At 43.9% G+C, this 24,596-nt stretch overlaps 1 protein-coding gene across 2 annotated transcripts in view; it reads right to left on the reverse strand.

Annotated features, from left to right (window-relative positions):
- Positions 1-2,580: 2,580 nt before the first annotated feature.
- CHCHD6 (coiled-coil-helix-coiled-coil-helix domain containing 6) overlaps positions 2,581-24,596 on the reverse strand; it is a 109,962-nt gene continuing 87,946 nt past the window's right edge. For both annotated transcript variants that reach the window (XM_071549710.1, XM_071549709.1), the window contains one exon: positions 2,581-3,128. In XM_071549710.1, the coding sequence (XP_071405811.1) occupies positions 3,105-3,128 (24 nt within the window). In that variant the 3' untranslated portion in view covers positions 2,581-3,104. The remainder of the gene's footprint in view (positions 3,129-24,596) is intronic.

The following is a 24,596-nucleotide window of genomic DNA, read 5'->3' on the forward strand; positions in this document are numbered from 1 at the left end:
GTATTTTCACATGAAATTACCACAATTGCGCACATTGCATCCGAATCACCGGATGCATTTGTACACAAAATTACCCAGTTTGCAGAGAGAACTGCAGTAACCAGGCAGGCAAAATGGACATGCACTGCTCAGCTGAATGGAGCGCTGCATCTGAAGCACACCTGGTGTTGGGCAGGTTTGGTTGGTGAAACAGGTCACAGATATTCCTGAACACAAAAGAGATCCTTTTTATCCAGCACATGCAGCACAGACAGCAGTGTGGCTGGCTGCCTCTACCCCACCTCAAACTTATCTTGGGAGGAAACTGCCTCTAATTCAGCTTCCACAATAGATTCAGACCTTGTTTATCCTGCTGTCCTAGTTGCCCATTAATGCCAACTGTGATTAGAGCTGTATGGACATCTATTCAACAGTGGACACCAAGGTCCAGGAATAATGATCTGTGCCACTCTGGAGCACAACTGACACCTGCTGTCACAATCTGGCATGGAAAAAAAATTGCTCTGAATATCCAACAAGCAGTCAAGGAGAAACGTAAGGAGGGGGAGCCCAGGAGAAGCTGCAGGGCTTCTTCCTTCTTCACAAGGGTCTCGGTACTACAGGAGCAGCAATGGTGAAGGGGAGGAGAAAACACTCAGTCAAGAAGTTGTGTTACCTGCACAATTTTTAACTAGATAGCAGCTGAGACTCTGCAGACTGAACTTGATCTTCAGCAGTTTCCTATTGACATCTCTACTCATCGTATTTTCCCCCAGGCTCAGGTACCTGGGCAAGAGCAGCAACAGAACTGCACCTGGGCACTAGGAAATACCAAAGGAAAGGGACTGCCTGAAAGGCAGATGGGACCACAACCCCCACGGACATGATCACCAAGGTAATTGCAGAGATTCAGCACCGAGTAAGCTAAAGCCAAACCCAATGCAGCAGGACAGAGGAGTTTCTCATTTCAAGGCTGCATAATGAACTAATGTTTGTCCTCAGAGGCTACCAGAGACAGAGTTAGGCAAGCCAGTACTGAAGTGCAATGACAGGCAAGAGGTATATTTTCAGCTAATAATCAAGCAGTCCCTCATCTGGAGGTACTGGATGGCCTCAGAGTGCCACTTTGTCCTTTTTGGGCTGCAAACAGCCGCAATGCACCTGGCCAACATTAGCGGTAGCTGTTACATTTATGATTTTATGGCTGATTTTTCCCCCCTACCCTCTATCTACTTCACTGTGATCACATCTGTTTATGTTCCACAGACACCTGCATATCTTGAGATGACAGCAACTCCCTGAATGCTGTAATCAGTTATTTCTCAACAGAGGAATTGCCAATTTGGTAAATAAAGCTCATTATAAAAGAACATGAAAATGTATTACAGTTGCCTAACAGAGAAAATTGCCCAGTGCCGCCAAATAATCAGCCCTGGCATCACAATCCCCCCCAATTTAGGGCAGCTGAAATAATGACATGCAAATTACTCATGCCAAGGCAATGCTGGATAGGGGCAAGAGGAAAATGAGGAAGAGACAGAATAGGTATTTTTCTTTTCAGATCAACAATAATTTCAAACCTAGTCAGGGATAGAACTTGGTGCTATAAAACTCTGCATGCAGAGTCAGAAGTTGGCATGGCAGCAGCAGCAAAAGCCCATCCAGTCCTGCTACAACAAATCTGAGGGCACTTAGTGTTCTACTTTGGTTTGGAAAAACTTACCCTTCCTTCCTTGGGGACGGCAAATTTGACCTACACAGTGATGAAAACCTGGAATTTTTGCAAGATCTGAAACTAACAGAGATGAGCCATGGGTAAGCAAACACCACTTCTGAAGAGGAAGAGGGTTGTGGCATCAGCTCTCCACAAAGAAATGCATTTTGTTGCTTTAATGAAGATGTAAAGCACTATGTTGCTGTCTAAAGAAAAAAAAGAGACGAAGTACAATATAACACAGAAAACAATTCTCAGCTCCCTTCATCCATTTTCATAAACACTGCGTCACACTCTGACATGACCTCCAAAAATCCATGTTCACATTCTTCAGAAACTGTCAGATACAGAGAGGACAGAAGCAGCTAACGGTGCCAGAGGAGAAGCTTTAGCTGGAGAAGAAGAATCAAGTTACCACGCTAGACCTGCTCCCCTGATTTGCTGACAGGCCTTGTGCAAATCTGCCACACCTACCTCTAGGTGAACAAGGTTCCTTCCAGATGCACCCCGCTTGCTCCATCTCTCACTCGGCAAGGACAGGGCTGAGCACACAGCACACGGCTGAAAGGGACAGTGGTCTTTGGCAGACAAAGCAGGAACTGCACACAAGAGCTGGTGAAAAGAAAGATAACTTGGGCTCTGCATCCAGCAGGCAAAGGCTTTTTCAGTATGATCCCCCAACACCAGTTCCCTCCAGCCAGGAGGGACTCCTCCATGTACATTCAAATAAGCCAAAATCATTCAGTCCAGGACCAAAACAAACAAGTTTTGTGATTTATAAACTGCAACTTGGAATATTTCTTTTCCTCACATTTGTTTGGAGTTTTTGTTGGCATGGGTAGTAGGCAGAAAACAGCATGGGACTAAAAGTATCTCACAGCACACAATGACTGTTAAACACTTTATTGTTTAGGAGGGAACCTTGGAAAGGAAGGAACACGCCTGCTGGTGTAACCAATAGGAGCATGCTAGGAACAGTTAATCCTAACAAGCTAGTCAGGGTTACTCCCAAATACTTTGGACCCCTTTCCCCAGAGCAAAAAGAGAGAGGTAACAGCTCTTGAAACTCAGATGTAGGTTGGTGAAACAAAAACTAGAACAGGGTGAACCAGGCTCGTGTCTGGCAAGACCCCAAACTACAAGCTGTGCTGGAAGCCCCTGGGGTCAACACGACTCTTTATACTGCAAAACAAAAAGAAACTATAGCATCCTCCTCTCTTGAGGCTCTTCTCCCAACTCCAGGAACGTCCAGTGAGACTGATACATGCAGGCAATTAGAAAAGGAATCACATCATTGTCTTGGATCACGAAGGGCAGAAGGCACCGGTTTTGGTCAGTGTCTGTCCAGAAGGATGCTGGGGCTTCTAAGGGCGTCTGTGGTCCCTGTCCTCTGCTCTTTGGCAGCTGATGTTTATCCGGAATTAACTAACAGCTCCTGGAAAAAAGACAAAAGAAAAAGGCAACAAGTTAGTTATGCAGCTGTTGACATCGAAATGTTTCCCTCAGAAATGAAAGAGTAGCATTGGCAGGGTAAAAATCCCACAAAAAAACCATTAGGTTTCACCTGCTGTAAAATGCAAGACCCTCAAGGGGAGAGGACTGTAGAAGCAAGGAAGCAGCTCATGATATCAAAGGCAAGACTGATTCTGCAAACAAGAACATAGGGTCAGTTGCAAGGATTAGGATTGTAAATCCAGTGGCCAACAGCAGGAGAGAACAGCCATGGTTCCAGGTAAGCCTTGGAGCAGCTGGGTCACAGAAGTAAGTGTAGCTGCACACTAAGTCCTGCCTCAGCAGGACACAAGAGCACTTTGATTAGCTGCCATCAAACATGCACACAGCACTGACTCATCCTGTAACTGGATTGGCATAAGAGTGAGTGCTAGAGAGGGGAGAAGAATCAAAATGGGGACTCGGAGACTGCCCTAACTCCTAACATGTCTGACAGCCTTTATCCTATTAAGACCCAAGCCCTCCTAAAAATCAAAGCAAAATCATGTCTGTTTTGACCCCACAGTAACCTCCAAAGTGATACCTCTTCAGATCCTGAAGGTATCTGCATACAAGCTGTGAACTTTTGAGAAAAAAACAGGAGACTTCCAACATTTTTAGGATGGAGATTGCAAAGCCTGCTGTGTGAACATCCTATTTTTATCTTATCACCTCTATAGAGTTAAAGAAATCAAACCAACAATGCCATCAGCAGTGGATGAGAACACACCTGACACCAGGTACAACACCTCTCCCTCTGAGGATTTGAGATACCAGCTGGATCCTACTGCAAAACCTGGGTAATCAGCTCTCCCACACCAGCAACGGCATCGCTCTGTCAGTGAACTGCTGCTACTCAGAAACACAGAGGGTGAGCTCATCAGTGTGCTGCTTTTTCTCATACTCTCAATGTGCAAGTCCATTTTACAGAGCAGACAGTGCTGATACATGTTTGGAGAACCCCCAGATAAAGCCAACTAGAAAAAGGCAACTCACCAGCTCACTGCATATGGTCTCACCACCCATTTTCACCAGGGGTGTATTTGAGCTCAGTTCTACTCTCCAAACATTTTCCTTTCTGAGGAGAAAAGCTGTGCTTTCTTTAATGTGAATTTGAATGGAGAACATAATAAAATAATGGTGTTAGCACACTTGCCACTGTCTGCCAGAGGGTGAGGATGTTGTTTGGGCCACTGCTGCATAGCAGGCTGATACTGAGTGATACATGGCCAATACAGACTGAACATGCTGGCCTTGCATCTCCAAAGACAACCCCATCTCTGATAACAGTGAACTAGAAAAGCTTCATAGAACTCAAGAATAAAGACAAAATTGTTTGCCAAATTACTGAGACAAAGGTTATCCAGAAATTTGATAAATGAACCATCAATATTGCTCCACTGACTCTAATTTCCCAGGTAATTTTTCTCATCATTAGTGGCTTAAAAGTTATGCACAGAGCAATACATTTTAAAAACTCCAATAGCACTCACAGAAATTGTAATGAGTGAAGCAGTAACAACTCAGGATCAATTTTGCAATAAAGTAATTTGTTATATTCACACTGTAACACTTCAGTGACATGTTCAGGAATGCTACATTTTGTGAAAAAAACACTGCTGTGGCCACTCTGTGGTTAACCCTTATGGAAGACAGCAAACCCTTCTTTTTAAAAGCAATTTTAAAGAATATCATAGTTACACAATTTCATGTTCAAAATCATAACCACATATTTCAGCCTGGTCTAGTGGAAGGTGCCTCTGCCCAGGGGGTTGGCACTAGATGATCATTAATGTCCCTTCCAACCCAAATCATTTTATGATTCTATTATACTTTATATTTCAGAAGAAAATGCAAACAGTCAGCTCTTCACCTCAATCAATTCTTTCCAGCCTAACCTACTCACATACCAGGGATACATTAACCTCGAGGCTCCAAACACTCCTTGTGCAAAAACATCAGGTTCCATCTCACTCTGGATGACTAAACTCCCTCAAAATCTTTTGCACAGTGAGCACTGGACCCAGAACTGATGGGCTGCCAGGCAGGCCAGACACCAATTTCCTGCAGCGCAGTTCTCACCAAGGAAGGTTTCCATGAACAAAGGATGCAGGTAATGACACTGTTGATCAGCCCTCACCACTCCCAACAGAGAGGCCTGAGACAATTACATCCACGAGCAGCTTGTGCTGGGTGGAGCAACTAATTAATGTCCGCTCCCTCATCAGGGACATGGACTGCTCATGACAGTTATAGAGTTAGCATGTTTTGGGAATTGAAGCACTCTCAGTACACAACAGCCTGCACAGAGGGACAACTTTCCCAGCCGTTTCAGACATTCCTGCTTGGATGCCAATCCAGATCAGGCAGCATCTGTCATGCCAGTGCAGGCCCCCACCATCCTGAGCCCTCTAACATTGCTAAGGTTGAATTTACCATGAAAGTGAGACCAGAGTCAGTTGCTGTCCAGCTGTGAATCCGCTCTCCTCTGGAGCCCCTGCAGCACATGCCATGTGGCACAGACCCCAATAACAGGGAACAGCTCTGGAGGTCTCCTGTCAGCTCCTGCACAGTGTCACACACCTACTGCATGGTGGAAGATCCACAGGCCCTGTGGTCTGTTAGCCCATCATGTCTATGCCAGGCAGAGCACACAGAGAATTGTTCCTAGGCCATCAGTTTATAAACCTATAGCTAACCAATTTATAGCACCCATTTTCGTGCCTCACATGCTGTGCAGTAGCAGAGAGAGACTGTATCTCTAAGACTAAACCCTCTCTGCTAAGGTAACTGTTTACACCTGCATTTTGATTCCACCCAGCACTGCAAACATGCCAATACAGATTTGTCACTTCTTCATTTTCTTCCAACCTGGAATCCTCCCTGCAAGATGCCACCAGGTTGCTACAACACTTACCTTGAGCAGAAGGAGCCAGGAAAGGGAAGGAGAAGCCTTATCTCTCCTCCATGCCCTTATCATTGCATGTGCACCAGACAAGTCGCATATACAAGTCCAGTCAGTTTCCAATCACAAGCTGTTCCCACATGACAGGATACTTCCAACTCATGCCTGCAAATGTTTGGTGTCTCCTCACAAAGTAACTGTCCCACAGCTGCCATTACCTGGTCTCTGCTGCAGTATTACCAGAACAAGAAGTCGGAGACAAGCAGCCTTGGAAAGTGCACTGCACACTCACTGTAACGACGGGATGGTGCCCTTCTTGCACAAGGAGGGCAGGTTATTTTTAATGTCACTATCAATGCAATGCAGGTAAATTCCAGGTTCCAGTCTTGATGAGCTCCAGACCAGCACCTCTACACATGAAAGCAGTGTCCAAAGGCAAATTCCTCAGCAGCACAAACAGGAATGGGAATATGTTCAGCCCTGACAGCAAGTCCAGCTAGAGGGCACGCAGCACTTGTTTTCTTCCATGCCTCTCCTGGCAAACGGGACCTTGAGCCACTAACTCATGCTCTTCCACCACTGTGAGACCCTGCTCAGGAACTAGCAGGGGTCAAAATCAGCTGGCTGCTCAGATGACACAGCCTGCCATTTTGCAGGCCCTGTGGGGAACGCAGTACCTTTCCAGTTCTGGTTCCAGTTGAGTGAATACAAAGAGCTGAGCTCTGCAAGTAGATTTGCTCCACAAATCTTACCCCTGCTGAGAAGGGAGTCCAGTCAATGCCCAGCACAGACCTTGTCCTCTAACAGAGAGCAAGTTTCAGCAAGATTTTCTAATGCAATGACCTCTTGTCTTTCTCCTGTTCCCTTTTTCTCAGTCTGCAACCCAGTGCACAAGCTCAGGGCTGCCTGGAGAGTCCACAGCATCCTTTCCACCTCCCCCAGTTGCTGGCCAGCTCTGTACCTCAGCTCTCAGTCTTGCTGTAGGCTCCCAGCCAGTGGAGGAATCTCCCTCTTGAAAGGCCAGACCCTGAAGAACTTCCTCTCCCTCAGTGTTTGCCAGGCACACTCGTTGCCAAGCCTCAGCTGTGTTAAGACACATTTATTTAACCAGCCTTTAGTCTCACAGGGTAAACCCTGCAAGTTTCCTCCAGTATGTACCTTACCTTTGTTCTACTATCCCTTTAAGCAGTTGCACCACAGTGCTCACACATATGGGCACTGTATACCTATGAAGAAATCAGAAAGCAGATCCCCAGGATAAATGACTCAGTGCATTTGGAGTGTCAGTGACAAAGTAGAAATTAATCCCCATAGTTCCTAGTTCCCTGCCATGTGCAGGCAGCTCTCAACACCAGAATACCTGTTGGCACACAGCAGACCTCAGCAATGTGACTGCACAACTTTTCATCTCAGTTAGTGTGGGAAGAGCTACAAAAGAAATACAAAAATCCTGACCTGTCCTAAGATGGGTGTTCAAGGCCTTTGCACTGGATGAGGTATTTGTTGTGGGGCTATTAGCTCCCCAAAGTGCTGCAAGGGACATTTGAGTCACTTTGGTTTGATGTATGCTGTAGGTATTTTTTGGTTATGTGCAATTTGTTCTGTTACATTCGAGGTATTGGCTATTTTGTGGAGCAGCTCTGCTGACTAATGGATCACAGCACTTCGGTGCCATATAGTTATGGCAAGAAAAGCCTCTCTGTCTCTCTCATCCTTCAGGACTCCAACATTTACTGTCCTTGGAACTGGGATAAGGAGGGGCAGGAGCATGCCTGGCAGCAACAAAAAACATTAATTCAAAAAGCTATGAAGAGAGTTTTGTTTTCCCTCTTCTCTGTACTGGTGTTAATAGCTTTGCAAAGCAGAGAAGTTCACCCAATGACTTCTTGGCTCCTTCCCCAGATGGTGTCTTCAAAGCTGGCTTGACAGCAGAAAAGACGCCTTTCAAAAAATTCACCAGACGCATTGTCAGAACACCCTGGAAAGTGCTTTCACGTGGAAGTCCTCTGGTCTATATACCCCACCAACAGAATGCAAGGAACAGAAACAGTCTTTCTGGTTTCCTCCTCTTATTCAATTCACAAGAGCCAACGCTGCTTGCTTTCCTCTGCCTTAGACACCTCCCCATTGCTCTGCATCACCCGAATACGAAGTTATTTACCAGCACAACTAATCTCCAGCTGTTCTGAGACTCACCTGTTTGTTCATGCATTATAACATTGATTTCCTCCAGACAATTGTTCTGATCATTGTTCTAACTTGCAGAGAGCTCCCGTCATTAGCCTTGCTTAACAGGAAATATTTTGCCACTGACTGAGCAGCTCTGCAGTCACAAGACTGCACAAAAAATCATCCCAGTTGGGGGCTGCATCTCCCTGCTGAGTTGGTAGCCCCAGACATCGCAGTAGGGAACAAGCTCAGTGCTTTTGATTTTGGACATGTGCTAGAAAATACTGGGGCCAGGAGGAACAAACACGGCTCTGCAAAGGGCTGCTGCTGAAAGGATGGCTGTTAATTAATCCACATACAAAGTGAGGGCAGTTTTTGTTCAATCAATGTTAATTGCATTTAATCTCATGCTTGCCATTAAGAAAAGCCACCAGGCCAGGCTGATGTTGCTGGTGCCTGACATGTAGATTCCACCCACGTTTGGGAGGCAAGGCAGGAGGAGAAAAGTAATGGAAAGAAAGGAAATAACCCTTCCTCATCCCTTCTACATCACTGCACAATTTCATTGGGTCTGTTCCATTACTTAAACAATTTTTGTTTTCCAATAACATTACGGAGGAGCTCAAAGGATGAAAATCAGACATGGAGCATTTCACTACTAGTTATTCTTGCTCTCCTGGGTACCAGCTTACAGCTTGGCTAACATGCACAGCCTGAGCTATTGTGCTTCTGTAAAGGACTGAAATACAGAAAATCGCTTATGTGAAGTGGTGCTTGCTTTTTAGTCCTGGTCTGATCCCAACAGACCTGCCAGTGCCTCTCAATGTGACCTACAACTGCTGACTGCCCCCTTCCATCAGCTCTGCCGAAGTCCTTCTCCTCACCTCACTACTGAGCACAACTCCATCATGTGCCAAAGCATGCTGAAGTTTGTCTTTTTCTGATATCTTAAAACACAAAGTAGTATTTGCTATTAAACAATCTCTAACCAAATTTGCCTTGTAAGTCAGTATGCTTTTGAAGCCTGAACTTCCCAGGTAAACCACAAGTGTGTCCACCAGTGATCTGGCTCTGATCTGGGAACTGTGTCACTATCTGCCCAACCACCTACTTGGAAAACAGGAACAATCCTCTTGCCTCTGCAAGAATCAAGCCTGGGGGCAGAGGGGCAGCTCTTGTAGCACAGGAAACCCAAGGTGGCAGATTTCACCATTTCTGGCTTATTGCTTCTGCAAGTGCCTTGCGTTTTTCCAAATCAGTATCAAGAACAATAATCATCAAGACTGGGCTCTGTCAGTGGCTTTCCCCCATGGCAGCACACAACACTTGTCCGAAGCCAGTGCTGCAGTTTATCATAGATTTTCTTTATCCCTTGACAAGTGTTAGTCCCATTGCCTCTCGCCACATAAAGTGGACATATCACAAGTGCCACGAAGGACTGACTGAGTTTTAAGTGCTCTGAAATGGCTCCACTAGACTTGGTCAAGATTGCTTTAAAATCACTTCCCATTAGGACTGTGACCCTCTCTCTTTACAGCCAGCATGATGATTCTACCTCAGGGGAAGATAATTACAACCCACTATCTATACACATCAGAAAGTGTATGCTACAAACACTACCGTGCCTTTGTGGAAAAAGTGAGAGAAGGCAACGCAGGAGGAGAAAGGGATAACACAGAATGTCCCTCCATCCCACAACTGGAGTCACCCTAAGTGTTTTGCAAGCTCAGGGATTAGCCCCTGGGAGGGAAAAAAGGATCCAGAAGGCACAGAGTGTTTCTAAAGCAGAACAATGACAACAGCTCTGGTTTTGTAGGGATTAAAACCAACTTCACCCAACTGTGAATATCCATTTCCAGAGCCAAAAGGAATGAAAAACCACTTACTGATGCAACAGCATTTGATTATTTCAAACTCTAAACCCTATGCTTTCAAAAATTAGGGACAGGCAGCCATAGTATTATTGCTGGGGAACTTTGGCTGCAGGGGTTTAACAGCTAAACTGCCAAGCCATGCTCTGGGCACAACATAACGAAACACTAGACAAAAATACATGCAACTTCTCCATACTGTCATTCCTGCTCTTGCTACCAGTCTCCAGGATAATCAGTGGGAAAATAAAAGGAAAAAATAACCCCAGAAGCCAAGAGACTTTGGATTAAGTTGTATAAATGACCTGCTACCTCCTTACATGAGGAAGAAAGAAATGCAATAAATACCTGCAAAGCCATTTCAGTATCTTGGATTAAATGGATTACAGAAATGGAAAGTACATGATGCAAGATGTTATAAAACAAGATGCCAGGGAAGTGCAAGAATTTGAATCAGGCTGGCAAATGATCCCTGCAGACTATTGAGGAAAATTAATAGAGAGAAGGGGTAGAGAAAGGACATAGTAAGAAGACTGACTGATGAACACTGTTGTTAGAACATATAAATTCAGGATGTCAGACTTCCTCTTAAATCTACTTCAGTCCTGAAATAAAAATAGCAAATCCTATAGTGCTAAAAAGCACTGGAAGTAAAAAATGCCAAGCCTCATTTCAGGATAGGTTTCCCCTGTGCATCCCTCAAGATTGAAGTTTGCGACTTTAATTATTCCTGGAACATTGTGTATATAGGGATTCAATGCAGGGATTACTAGCAGGATCCTTGTTGTAAGTGCCACTTCTCAAACAAATTACACTTCACTGAATGTCAGTAACATACACAAGAAAACAAATTAGACAAAGGCAGCAGGATGGCAAGATACAGGTCTGGTGCAAGGAAATTTCACAAGGTCACCCAGAAAAATAAAGGCTCTTAGAATATAAACTCCTAGAACCTTTCTAATTCCACAGTGCATTACAGTTTCACATGACCCAAACACAAAGCACCTCCAAACAACCTGAGACCAAGCCTCATTGAGACATGCTTTGTTGTGAAGAAATCCCATCAGGGTGGGGGTGGAGAAAAAGAGAGACAGGAGACAGAAGGAGCAACTCCAGTTGCCCTCCCAACTCCATGGGATCATCCCATCCATTGACTGTTCACAGCCACACACAGACGGATGGGAGAAACCAGGGAGAGAGCATGTAATTATGTTTGGAAGCAAACACAGCAGCTCTTTGGCTGCAGGGCTTCTTCATGAGCCGATTACAGCTTTACATACAGCATTTTGCCTTTCCAGATCTCATCCTGGAATGTATTACTAACCTGCACTAGTCCTAAAGAGCATGTCTTTACCTCCAGGAATTTTCATGAAAATCGAAGCACAGGAAAGTCCAGACCCTGGGGAGAGTGCAAAGATCTGCTGAAAACACTTGACAACACCTCAGCTATGGCACTGTGCTCTGAGATGGGACACCAGCAGTGGTTGTTAAACTCTCATTCTGGGAATTCACCAGCTGCTTGCCGGTGTTACTAAACACTGCAGTTTCCCCATGCACTACAGGAAGGTCAGCACTGCCTGGAGGGCATGAGACAGTCCTAGGCTCCGTTGTCAGTCACCTCCCAAGTTCTCCCAGCAGCCGTAGGTAAATCCTCATCTCAGTTTCCCTTTCTGTACCTAAGAGTAATGCTACTTACCAATCACACAGAGGTATGATAATTATTCACCAGGAGGAGATGCAAAGAAATGCAAAAATTCAGTTCTCATCCATTCCTCTGTACAATTTATATTTAGGCTTCAGTGGAAAACTACTGCTTTATCTTGTCCCTTTCTGCCTTGCTTTAGCACAGTCCTGCTCTGGATAATGAGAATCCTTCTTCAGGTCAGTGCATCATGTCCACATTTAAGGTATTGCTCACTCCTGTTTAGTCCAGCTTCACATACCAAGCAGAGGCAGGCAGAGACTTCTCCAGATATCCTTTTTCTATGCCTAATTGTATTTTTGCTCAGTGATACGGTGAAATTTTGCTCAATGAAATTCCACGCAGAAGTATTATGAGCTTGACTGGCTTTATTTGTTTAACACTTCACATTTTCATTAAGCTGTTGCTACTCAGCAGCCAGTAATTTTATTTGTGTGATAGCTGTATTCATCTCGCCCGTATGGGTGTAGATGTTGCTCTCCTTTTCTTCTAGCTGAAGAGGCAAAAATCAGCAATGATAGAGCCAAGAAAAAAGTGGAGATTCTCAGGTCTGTTTGCAGGTGGATGTGGCATATAACTTCTACCTGTTTTTGTAAAACACCTCCCAAAGACTATAGGCACCTACAGGTAAAACTAAAAAAAAAAAAAAAAAAAAAAAAAGAAAAATGAAAAAATTGTTTTGGGACACTATCTCCACTGTCCAGGTAACAAACCAGAAACTGAAATCTATTTCAGCAGAATCAGCCCGTTTGACTCAGCACTGAACTCTTCTGCACCACAAGCTTATTGCTGACTGAGCATTTATAGTATTTGAGTAGCAGACTTGAAAGAATTAATTATATGTCCAACTCTCTCCAATCTTTGAGTATCTTGAAATAACTGGTCCCAGAAGCTGCAAGATCCGATTAGATCACAAGGAAAAGAAGTCTGGTTGGCTGGCTCCCACCAAGCCCCAATTAGACAATCCTCTACCAAGTTCAGGCAACCAGACAGAGAATTAACAGCCCTTTTGAAATGTTAATGACCTGACCGGAGACAGTCAAATGACTCAGCCGCACCTCTTGGATAGAGGTTTCAGAAGTCACCCAAGAAACTCTAAACATTTCACTGTGCCACTCCCCTTTTACCAGATCAAGGAGAAGGGAAGCACTGGGTAGGGAATCTGCCATGCCGACTGGAAAGCGTTGGGTGCCCCTGTGCACAAAACATAGACCGGAACGGAGAGGCTGCGGACAGATTGGGAGGCCACGGAGACGTTTGGCCATGAGATGAGAGGGGGATGTCCAAGCACAGGCACACCCAGCAGCACCTCTGCGAGGCTGCACGCTCAGCCCTTGGCACGGCATCACCGCAGTCAGCCCCTCAGCAAGAGGGATCTGCTCTGAGCAGTGCCCACCGCCGCCCAACACAACCAGGGCAATTACGGGAACAGCAGATAAGATGCTCTACAACCTGAAACGTGGATCTGAGCAAACAAAGGGAGAATGGTGAAAACTGGGAGATGCATCTTGATTTCTCAATCAGTGTCTCCTCCTTCATAAATTCCAAATACTTCTTTCAAGATTAAAAACCTTCACCAAGTGAAAAACAAGCTCGGCATTTCTCTACCTCTGTCCTGTCCCTCTCTCTCTTCAGAGGACACACTGGTAGAATACCAGATGCTGGAATAAGCCACAAAAGCCTTCAAAATAATTATCTCCTATCGCCTCCTCTGCAAATTTATAGTCCTGCATCTGTGTCAGGACAGAGACCTGCTTCCATCTGTCTAAAACACATCCTTTACAGAGGACCTAAAGGTGGAATGTTTAATAGGAGCATTTGAAAATGTGTTAAGAGACTGGAAAAGAAAGGGACAGTTTTTAAGTGTGCTGTTCACTTGTCTTGTGGCCGCTGCTCAAGTGGAGGGGGAGCTTTTGTATTTTTTTATAATATGACAAATGATGCTGGTCCCATCTTGTAATTTCCCTCACTGTGCAGCATGTCTGTTCATGATAGATACGAGTGCAGCTGCTTAGGTGTCCGTTTATCTGCTTGAAAAGTATTGCCTATTTGGAACCAACTCATCCTCAAACAGCAGCCCCAGAGGGAGAGAGAGAAAAAAAAAAAGAGAGGGGGGGAAGAGACGAGGGAGCTCTGGACTGGGAACACGTTCATGCTTCTCCTGCAAAGGTTCTGGTAAAAAGCAAGCATCATATTTTGTTTCAGCTACACCCTCTTCTCCCCTCCTAGACCATTCTTTCCTACTGTCACTCAACATCTCTTTACATTCTCTTGCCACAAAGACCTTACCACTAAGACACATTTAATTTCACAGTTGCAATCTGTGGAAACAAAGCAAGCCCACAGCCGCCTTCTGCAAATCAGTGCCAGCATAGAAGAACCTTCAAGTCCCAACCTGAACAATGTGCAGTTTAAGACAGGTAATTTTAAAATAAAAATAAAACACATAAAGGAAGGAAAAAGAGAGAGAGAGAAGAAGGGAAGAGAGAAAGACAAAAAGAAATAAAAATCAAAGTGTATTTATATTTTGAGTTTAAAAAGACTTTAAGCAGGAACTTGCCAATTTTCTGTAACTAGGATTAGAACAGAACAAACTTAAATACTTCGTCCTTTTGCAAAGCCTTCTGAGCTGAATTTCACTCTCTGCAAAACGGCCAATATAGAAAGAAGCTCATAAATCCCTCTGACGTAAGTAACTTCACATTACTCTTGGGGAAACAGAGGCAGAGACAGATTCATTAATCCAAGCAAATGAATCCATGAAGCAGTCTGGATTTCTGAGTCCCTATAATGTCCCACACAAGAAGCAGCACCCAGGGCCCAGCAATTTCCACGCCATGCTGTCTGGCAGAAGCAAAGCAAGAGACCTGAAGTGATGAGAATGTTTTTAGAAAGGAAAAGTATGGTTATTAAAACACATCTGCCTTAGCCAAGTAGCAAATAAATGTTTTACTACTTTAAAGTATCTCCCACCATTTCACTCATTGCATCGTTAATGCAAAAGACCAAGGTCACATCTGTAAGATGTACCTCAGAAACCTGCTGAGTAGCAGAGAGCTGCACAACCTGTCTGAACAGGTGGATACATATTCCTGTGTCTCAGCACTGCCAGGGTTAGCCTGATGGTAACACTCAAGGCTAGTAAGGTTAGGACTAGTTTGATATGTCATCATTATTCTGCAGCCTGGGTAGATCCTGAGAGAATCTTGCTACAAGCTGGTACTCTGCCTCCAGGTTGCCAAATGCAACTTCCATGTGTGTGCAGGGGAAACACAGGTCTTATAAAGCTGTTTAAGTAGTTACATGTACACAAAGAACTTCATAAGGCATTTAAGTTAAAGAACTGTTATAACCAGCACTGAATTGAAGACTTGATTTTTAAGATGAGGAACTATTTCTTAAAAATGTCTTTTTGGTGTGTGTGTGTATTTCTTTGTCTGCTTTGAAAATAATAAAATTCCACATGTAAGATAGTGTCAGTTGAGCTTAAATTGTGTAAGGCAGTTGTCATCACTGTGACTTAAAACTGAGACTTGCATTCGGGAAGCTCAATATTTATTGTCTCCCAAAATTTAATTTCACAGAAAGACTGGCTGCTCCTGCAGGCAGAAGCCTAATCCTACCCTGTCTTTTCCACAGTAAGTTACCAGCTACCTTCTCACACGTAGATAGTCCCGAGTGGATCTGCTGACAGCTTCCAAAGCACCATCCTGGATGCTGCTGACCAAAGACCTCCAAGCACAAGGGTCTGAATTATGAAAACCAAGTCTGTCCCCACTGATGCCAGCCTGAGAAGGAAACAGGCATGCAAGCACACATACACACCCCCCAGCTCACCCAGCATGGGGAGGGGCAGGCTGGTCACTTGATTTGCAGACAGCTTTTCCATTTGCCCCACTTTACTTACTGCAGCATTTGAACAGCCAACCTGGTCCCCTTTCAATTGCTCTGTGGTGGCCATTTCTCCAGAGCTGCCCATCATTTCCTTATCAAGCAGTAAAAACAAAGGATCACTAGAAACACAGTACAGTCTTGTTGAGATTTCACTCTCTCAGCAGGTTGTAAATGCCCCTATAATGTTGGCTTTCTTAATCTTGTGTTATTATTACCCACGGCTGCCATTCAGTCTGCAGAGAATAAAGCGCCCAGGCTTTCAGGACCCACACAATGGCTCCGTGCATTTGCCAGTGGTTGGACAAACAATACCTCTGTGTTTCAGCCTTATTGGAAAGCTTTCTGTTGTGGGAGTCTGACTGCATGTGTCCCTCTGCTCAGGAGAAGCAGAGGTGCGAGCGGGTGCCTATGAATTCATCGGTGATTTCAGGAGCACGTGCCTCGACGGCTGCCTATAAACCAACATGAAAGCATGCAGGCAGCTGCATGTTGCTGTGAGCCTCCAAAAGACAGAGATACAGACCTGCAGAGCCAGTTGGTCTCCTCTATACATCAGCCAGGGAGTCTGAAGCTCCAGCAGGGCCCCTCTGTGAATAATTACATTCATCTCTGCGTAAACGGTGTTGCCGGCTCCGAGGGAAGTGTGATGATATATGACATAATTGTGAAAATGTCAAAGCAACACTACCCTGAATCACATACTTAGAAGAAATCTTGGCTTCCACTTGAAATTAAAGAGGCTGAGATCGCCCTGTGTTAAAGAAAGGCAAACAACTAAAAAAGCACAAATGAGAATGTAAACGAAATTTGAAAAATGAAGGATTCTTCTAATTTGGGGAGACTAATTGTTTTGGTCAGTTCATTACTGGTTGCAGGGGACATTGCAGATGTGTGAACTCCTGGAGTGCTGCAAACATCCCTTAAAAAAACAAGCCATGCTGCACACTCTTCACATATTGAAAACCCATAAGAAAAGTCAGAAATTCCCCCAAACCCACAGGGTTGACTTGTAAAACTATTTAGAAATGCACAGAGGTTATTTCATTTGTTTTCTGATTTTAAGCAACTGAGTCACATTCTCATACAAATGCTGTCTAGGCAGGAGAGTTAGATTATTTTACTTTATTCCTTTTTCATTTTTTTAGTAAAACCATAGAACTAAGATTCTCATATACTTGTAAAACTTCAGGTACAACTCCACAAAACTAGGGCAGTAGAAAACATGCCAGATATTTGAAGGCTTGGCAACAGTGAGCCTGCCTGTCTCTCTGTGGCAGGAGGAATGTCTGTCTGTCTCAGCCAATGTTTCTGAGTAAGAATGTCTCATCCCGATAGCCCGTGTACATATAAAACACCTATGCTGTCAGCCCTCCAGGAAGAGACCTTGACATTTTGCAGAAAACCACAAGCCCCCCATCTCCCTTGAATAGCAGCAGAAGGCACACAAACCTGGTAGATCTGAAAATGTAAGAATCAGGTGCTGCCTTCAGCAAGGATTAAAGTTAAAATGGAAGAGGCAGTGAAGAAATGAGCACAGCCAAGTCACTGCAATTGGTGTGCCAAAAAACTGACTCCAGATGTCCCAGACCCATGTCCACAGCTGGCTTGTCCCACTCCCTCTCCTGTGAGCCAAGAGAAGAGATATTTTGAAGGGGAGGAAATTGAGGCTTTGCTATCTTAAAAAGAATATTTAAAAGGAGAATAGTTTCAGCAAATATTGTATTATTGTTGTGATATTATGTGCCTCATGTACGTGGAGAGAGAAACTGCAACCCACACTAAGCCCCAACCTTACAGTAACCAGGCTGGCATGGGCAGATGAGCTCTGCTCTCTGTGGACCGAGTAAAGGGATTGCAATGCTCTCTTGCCAAAGAGTAATGAGGTGCCCGGAGAGCCTGCCGAGGTGTCAGAGAAACGGATGCTGATAGACCTTTTGCAGGCCAAAGACAGATTAAGAATAACACAATACCAGCATAACAGCACCTTATCAACAGCTTTGTGAGTGCTAAGAAGTGAAGCTGAGAGAAGGCTGTGACACCTGTCTGCATCACAGCCCTGATATTACTGCCTTCCGACTTCCCGCACAATCCAAGTGTCCAAACGGCTTTGAAGCAAGGAACAGAAAGACAGGAAGGTGAATCTGAACTCCAATCAGCTGTCTGAAGAGACGGTATGAATACCTTACATTTCAGTAGCACTTTTCATCCATAACGAATCCGAGACATCCATTCAACCTCAACACTCCAAACCACAGAAGTAATATCTGCCCAGGTAGAGACGGGCAAATAAACACAAGTTAAATGACTGTTCAAGGTCGCCCAAGGACTAGGAGAGACACACACGTCTAGCAAGTAGATTACTCTTCCCTTTCGAAAGGCACACAGACACACACATGCACGCACAGGGGATTGAAACTGCTTAGCCAGGTGTGGAGCCTGCTGTGATCAACACAGCTTCACTGAGCAGCGACTCCTCACTGCTGTTTCACTGGTGCTAAAATGTAAAAAAAGAGAACCTTTATAACAAAATTCATTCAAACAGATGCAAATAGGGATGGGGATTTTGCATCTGGGCTAAGTTGCTACAATCTACACATCTTATTTGTTTGCTAGTTATTAAATTACCCACAAGCCATCAACAATTCGAGTCTCTCTCTGAGAGGCAGAGATTAACTAGGAATTGCTATGCAGAAATGCTGCTCATCTCTCTCTCTAGCGAGATCAGCCTCATGATGAGTTGCGGACATTTGGGAACAAAGGTGAGCTTTCCTGCAATAAATGAGAGGCACAGAAAGATGGGAAAGTGCTGCTACAGAGAGAAGAGAGGATTTGCAAGGCAAGAATCTATCAGGAATGGCTTCACACACACACTGCAAGCCACGGACTGAGATCGAACACACCCATGTATCTGGAGCACAGGAAGCCCCACTTCTGTCCAAGAACTAATGCAAATGAGATTTCAGTGAAAGACAATGAAGGCATTATGTAAATATTAATTTAACAATGTAGTTGACAAAGTCTCAGCTGATCTATAAATAGCTGGTTTATTAGCAGGTGATGCTGAAGGCAGCTATCCTGGCTCCATTTCCCACAATCCCCTGTGCCATCTTGTTTTTATTGACCCTGGAGACAGGAGGACCCTTAACTGTATGCAGCTCACTCCTCCACCACTACCTGCAGAGTAGCTACAAACACTTGACAACACAATACATATTTATCAAGGCCCTTACACAACAAGGATCCTGCAGCACTACGCACACAATGGCTCCCAGTGCTCAATTAAAGAGAGCAAATGGTTTAGAAAAAGAGAAAAATCGTGCAGCCTTGCTTTTAAACAGGAGGAGCTGGTCACTCCGGTGCCATCAGGCATTTAGGGAATGATTGACATAGAGCCTGAGCCAGGCACTGCCTGTCCGCATTTACACGGTGCACTTGGCAAACTGAGAATCCAGGATAGCAACACCTTTAGTAACTCTGGGCCACCAAAGCAGCATTTTGCCATGTCAAAACAAGATGTCAAAATCCTGATCTCTTTATGCAGTTTCATTTCATTGGGAATTATTATTTTACAGTACATAATAAATCTTACAACTCTTTACCACCTCTTCAAGCCGCACACGCAGGTTCTTCTTTCATGCAGACACAAGACAGCTATTTAACACCAGACAGCAACACCTCCAGAGTCCAGGGCCAGCAGGCAGGAATATTGCATCCTGGTAAAATTGCTGTGGCATTTGGAGCAACATACCAAAACTGCCCTGACTGCAGCATGGTCAACATCCATGGAAACCACACGAATTATGATGTTTTAGGCTATTCACGTGGATTTATATATATTCTCCAAAAGTATTTGAAAGCTTCAGTCTTCCTCTTACTGAAAAGAACAGTGACAATATACTTGACAAGCTGGGCTTGTAAATAGGCAGATTGAATTAGAGGAACAGAATAGACTTTGTTATCCCCCCCTCCCACTCGCTTCAAGTTTCTAAAGAAACCTTCCGAACACAAGAAGTTAGTGTCTCTCCCAGCCATATGATAAGCAGAAATAAAAAATTAAAAACCACACAATCAACATTTTTTTTCCATAAGGTCCAGCATATTCTTACAGCTTGTACCGTGCAGGCTCTGAAGTTTATCCTGACAGAGAACCTACTGTGCCGGGCACTGCACCAACTCCGGCAAGGGCAGAGCCTGCTCTTGACTGGGAAGCCTACGCCACAGTTGGAGTGTGCACTGAGGCAAACTGGAGTTTTGCCAGCAGAGAGCCCCCGTAGGTACCCTGCCCCACAGCTGCACTCCCACTGCTCAATGCTGCCCACTTGATGAGGGGATAAGAGTTTCCAGAATCCCAACTTGTTCTGCCATAGCTCAGCAGATACCTTCATAATGATCATGGTGATCTGCACCAAGAGCCACGCAGTTCCCTATGGAGCAGGCTTTGGACAAAGGACTGCTCCTTCATTTGTCTCAACAACCAACCTTCACAAACTTTTTTTAAAGAAGTTTTAAACACAAGGGTTAAACTGATATTTATACAATTGCGGTCCTGCAATGGTCTTACAGTCTATTTTTAAGACCACCACAGACTGTGGAAAGGAAACTTTTATAATAAGGTTCACTTACTAACCTGTCTTTTGTGAGTGGATGTATTTCTGTTTTCCAGTATTTACAGAAGTAAGATAGAGGAGCTTGACTCAGCAGAACAGAAACTTAAAATAAAGCCACGCTCAGAAACCCTGCAGAATTTAGCAAGAGAAGTGATACACATTGCCAAATTGATCACAAATAAAGAAATCAGTAGTTCTCATTAATCAACTAGGAAAAAATAGTATACTAATAGATTTGCACTCATCCTTACTGTATTATTTACTCTAATAAAACTGTCATAAATCTAATCACAATAGACACATGCGGCACCAAGGAAAACCTGAAACATTTTACATAGTTCAGTAAATGTAAGATGCTGCAACAAATGTCAAAACTGCCTTCCCAGGAGAAATTCACACAGCTGCTGTCTCCTTTGAGTTTGATGTAAAGCTACATATAAATGTGCAGTGCCAAATGACTCAAAAGCAGCTTGTTCTGTTCCCCAAACCTCTGCATGTGCCATTTCCTGTAGCTCCAGCAAAGTTTCTGCTTCCTTTGGCTGCTCTCTCCTTTTCCTATCAGCATATCCATTGCCCAGATCCTCAATTTCACAGCCCAGCCAGCTGTATTCCAGGAGCATTTACCAGCCAGGACCCAAAGAAAAGTTTAACTAAGTTTGGCTCTCTCTGAAGTAAATTTTGAGCAACTAGAGCACAGATGAAATCCAACTTAACCGGAGTAATTCATTCTTCACACTTGTTTAAGCATGGTCACTCACCGAGGACAGACTGGCAGCCTCCTCCATGGGCTGTGGATTCCACTGCACTGCCAGGAACTGCGCTGAGACAAGTCCACATCACATGTCAGTGGAGATGGACGGCACCCTTCAGCTCTGGGATGGAAAAATCAAACTGCTAGATAGGCTCCCTTCCTTGCTGGATACACTGATTCTTATCAACGGGAAAAGCCAATTAAAGTTGATAAAGACACATTCTCTGCTGATTTTTCCTTACTGCCCACTGCTCAGTGCTAGTATAATGGATAATGTTCTGCCTGTGGGTGTATTTTCTAAGATCTGTCAGTTCTGACAGCATTCTGGCACCTGGATAACTCAAGATCTATACCGAGGGTCCAGGAATGCACCATTTCTCAGTAGCTGATGGGTACATTTTCAGCAGGGCTTCCCTAATTAAAGGGCTGGAAAGAGATGGGATCAGATTGATAGGTTTTGCAGTCAGATGTTTTATGCTTAGTTTGATGAATTATAAATCACCTTTTGCAACTTTCAGAACCCATGAGGAGAACACACAAGAGAAACTACAGCAATATGTCCAAAATATCACAACACAATTACTTATTTTCAAATTCCACTTCTGTCCCTATGGCAAGGGCATTAAAGACATACTCAAGAAAAGTCATGCTCACTGAAGATTGAAAAATAATAAATATTTAATATATATATTAAAAAAAAGAAACCTGAATCTGTGCAATGAGACACCACTGCTCTGGAGGTACTGCCACACGGAAGTGTTTTGCCCCAGATGGGGCACAGGATGCATCCCTCCTCCTCTGAGCATTACTCCAGGCTGGGAACACCCCACTGGTAGTACCTCAGCTCAATTAGCCACCTCCTCTGCCAGACCAGTGGGAAGCTTTGCCTTGTCCTCGGCTGTCACAGCCTTGTCTCAGGTCTAGAGGAACCACTATCATCATATTTAATGCTGTGACTTTCATACCTGTAAAACTGCATGAAGATAACGTATTCTGTGTCAGTTTCATTGTTTCTGTCAGAGCCCCTTCCCTATATACAGCGAAATGCAACTCCAGAGGGGCCATTGGCAAGACCTTTCAGAATAACCAGTTTGTTCTGGCTTTAAAGGGATCTTTAAGTACTAAAGTCCTCTTGGGAGGTATGGGGAGAACAGCAACTACATAAAAAAAAAAAACCAAAAAACTCCAAAACAGGATTTGAGAGCTCAGTATCACCAAGTGAAAATTCACAAATGTCTTGCTTTCAAATGTTGTTTAGACCAATGCAGTCTTACCTTAAAGGTAGAAAGCAAAAAAGTTCCAGAGTAACTACCTGGAATAGGGAAACAACTGTTGGTAATTTAAAACATGAAACTGAAGAAATACAAGGTAGAGCAACCAGGATGTGAAAAGCACTTCCAGGCACTGAGAGGTTAAAACAATTATTTGAACAGCTGGGAAAATTAAAATGGTAAAATAATAGCTACCCTTCAAAATTCTACAGATGCAAAGAGACTCTTCAATGAATAACTGATAAAGGGGAAAACACATTTTAAAAGAGAAACTGTTTCACGCATGAAGGTCATACAAGTAACAGCTCCTCTTAAGAATGTGGATTTTCAGACTTGGCAAGAGATGAAGAGGTGGGGTTAGTGCAGCAGCCTTTTACCTCAAGGGACGTAGGGTCAAATCCTGAATACTCTTAAGTTACACATGAAAGTGACTTTGGGCATATCCTTCCTTTCTATTGCTCTTTTGGAAACTGTTCCCCATCATAGCAAAAGCAAGGTCACATAGGATCATGCCAGAATTGTTGTAGCAGTTTGTTTGCTTTCCCAAGGAATTATCCCAGCACTGACACAGCCTCAATGGTTATACACATAACCTTGCTCTGGTAAGAATGGGGAGATATGTAATTTTTCAGGAAAAAAAACAGTCTGTAATAAGTAGCTTTACGATTCAGGAAAGGTCTAACTGGAAGAATAATGCCAGTCAGGACTGCAGTGAGTAAGCCATGGTGTACACAATGCTGCTTATCGGGACTGGATACATAGACATATCCACGGGACCCACAACTCCAGCAGAGTCATCTCCAGGGCAGGGAGGAGCTGAAAGAACACAGCCAGGGAAGATTTATCTGCCATTTGGCTCCAGAAATGGATCCTCTTTCTCTACTAGCTATTTTAAAATAAGAAGAAAAAATTTTCAAAAAGTAGAGAAAAATTGACAACTGAATATGCAGCACTGCAGAGAAGAAATCAGCTGTGGAGTGCCAGCTCTTGTTTCCCTTCCTCACCCACTTCAAATGCACAACCTCTTCCACATAAATACCACACAAACTGTTACAAGGACAGCAACTGAACGTACTTCACCAGAGTCCAAAAATATGGATCCTTTGGCAAAAAAAGGCAGAATCAGAAGGCCAAATCCATCCACTCCAGCAGTCAATTCTTCTATCATTCACACATATTTCACTAGTCTGAAACTAGAAAGTCTTATCTACTCCTCTTTTCTTTAAGTCAAAGAAATAAATTAGACAGCATTAACATTGATCCTCCTAACAAGAGGACTTTTCTCCAACCAAAAGAGTTTGTTTTTCCTGGATGATTAGAGCATTTTTGAAGGACTAAGATGTAGCCACCTTAATCTTTATGTTTCCTCCCTGTTCACAGTAGAGCCTACTTCAACTTATTCTGAACACAGTCAACGTACTTCAGTTGACAATGATCTGGTATTGTCCTGTCAAGTCTCTCCTCTGCTGGGTTAGGCTGCTCACTAGTCAACCATGCTAAAAGAAAACATGAAGAAGATGAGCTTGCAGCCTCCCCCACACTACTTGCTGAAATAACCTTGAACTTTTAGCTACTTAGACCAGGTTTGACCACTTAAAGCATCAGAAATATAGCATGTTGCAGAAAGGAATAGGTCTTACCTTCTGTCTATGCCAAACCAAAGTAGCCTGTGCCACAGAAAGTAACACAGTTGACAGAAGGTTTTCAGTAGAGGTCATGACATTCTCAAGGGCCCAAAGGACCCTGGGACACATTTTTACAAGAGTCAGGATCCTGGTATTCTGCCAAAATACATATTTTTTTCTAAACTATAATTATGATTGCAGCTTTAATTCAATATGCTCTCCTTCACTTTTGATCCTTATCTGCTGGCAGGAGTTGTTGCACCAGTAAGCACCTTCCTTTTTTTTTGCCCTTTAGGTAACTACGTCACCATGCTGCCTGAACAGATGCCAGCAGCTAGAGCTGCACAGCAAAACCATGTAGGAAATCCACCAGCTGGGTACATAACCTGCCTTAGCAGAGCTGCTACTCATATTGGGAAACCTGCAGATCCATCTCTGCTACCTTGTCATGGCACTAGTCGTGGTAAGAACATGGAACTGGGATATCCCAGCTTGTCCCCTCACCGTACCAACATGATTATCAGTCATCAGTCTTTTACTTGCCCAAGGCAAACAGCATACTGAGAGGCTGATGTATAGCTGGGTAATGCACCCTGGGATCCTTCAGGGTTAAAAAA

Source organism: Pithys albifrons, chromosome 3 (assembly GCF_047495875.1).
Source record: "Pithys albifrons albifrons isolate INPA30051 chromosome 3, PitAlb_v1, whole genome shotgun sequence".
NCBI lineage: Eukaryota > Metazoa > Chordata > Aves > Passeriformes > Thamnophilidae > Pithys > Pithys albifrons.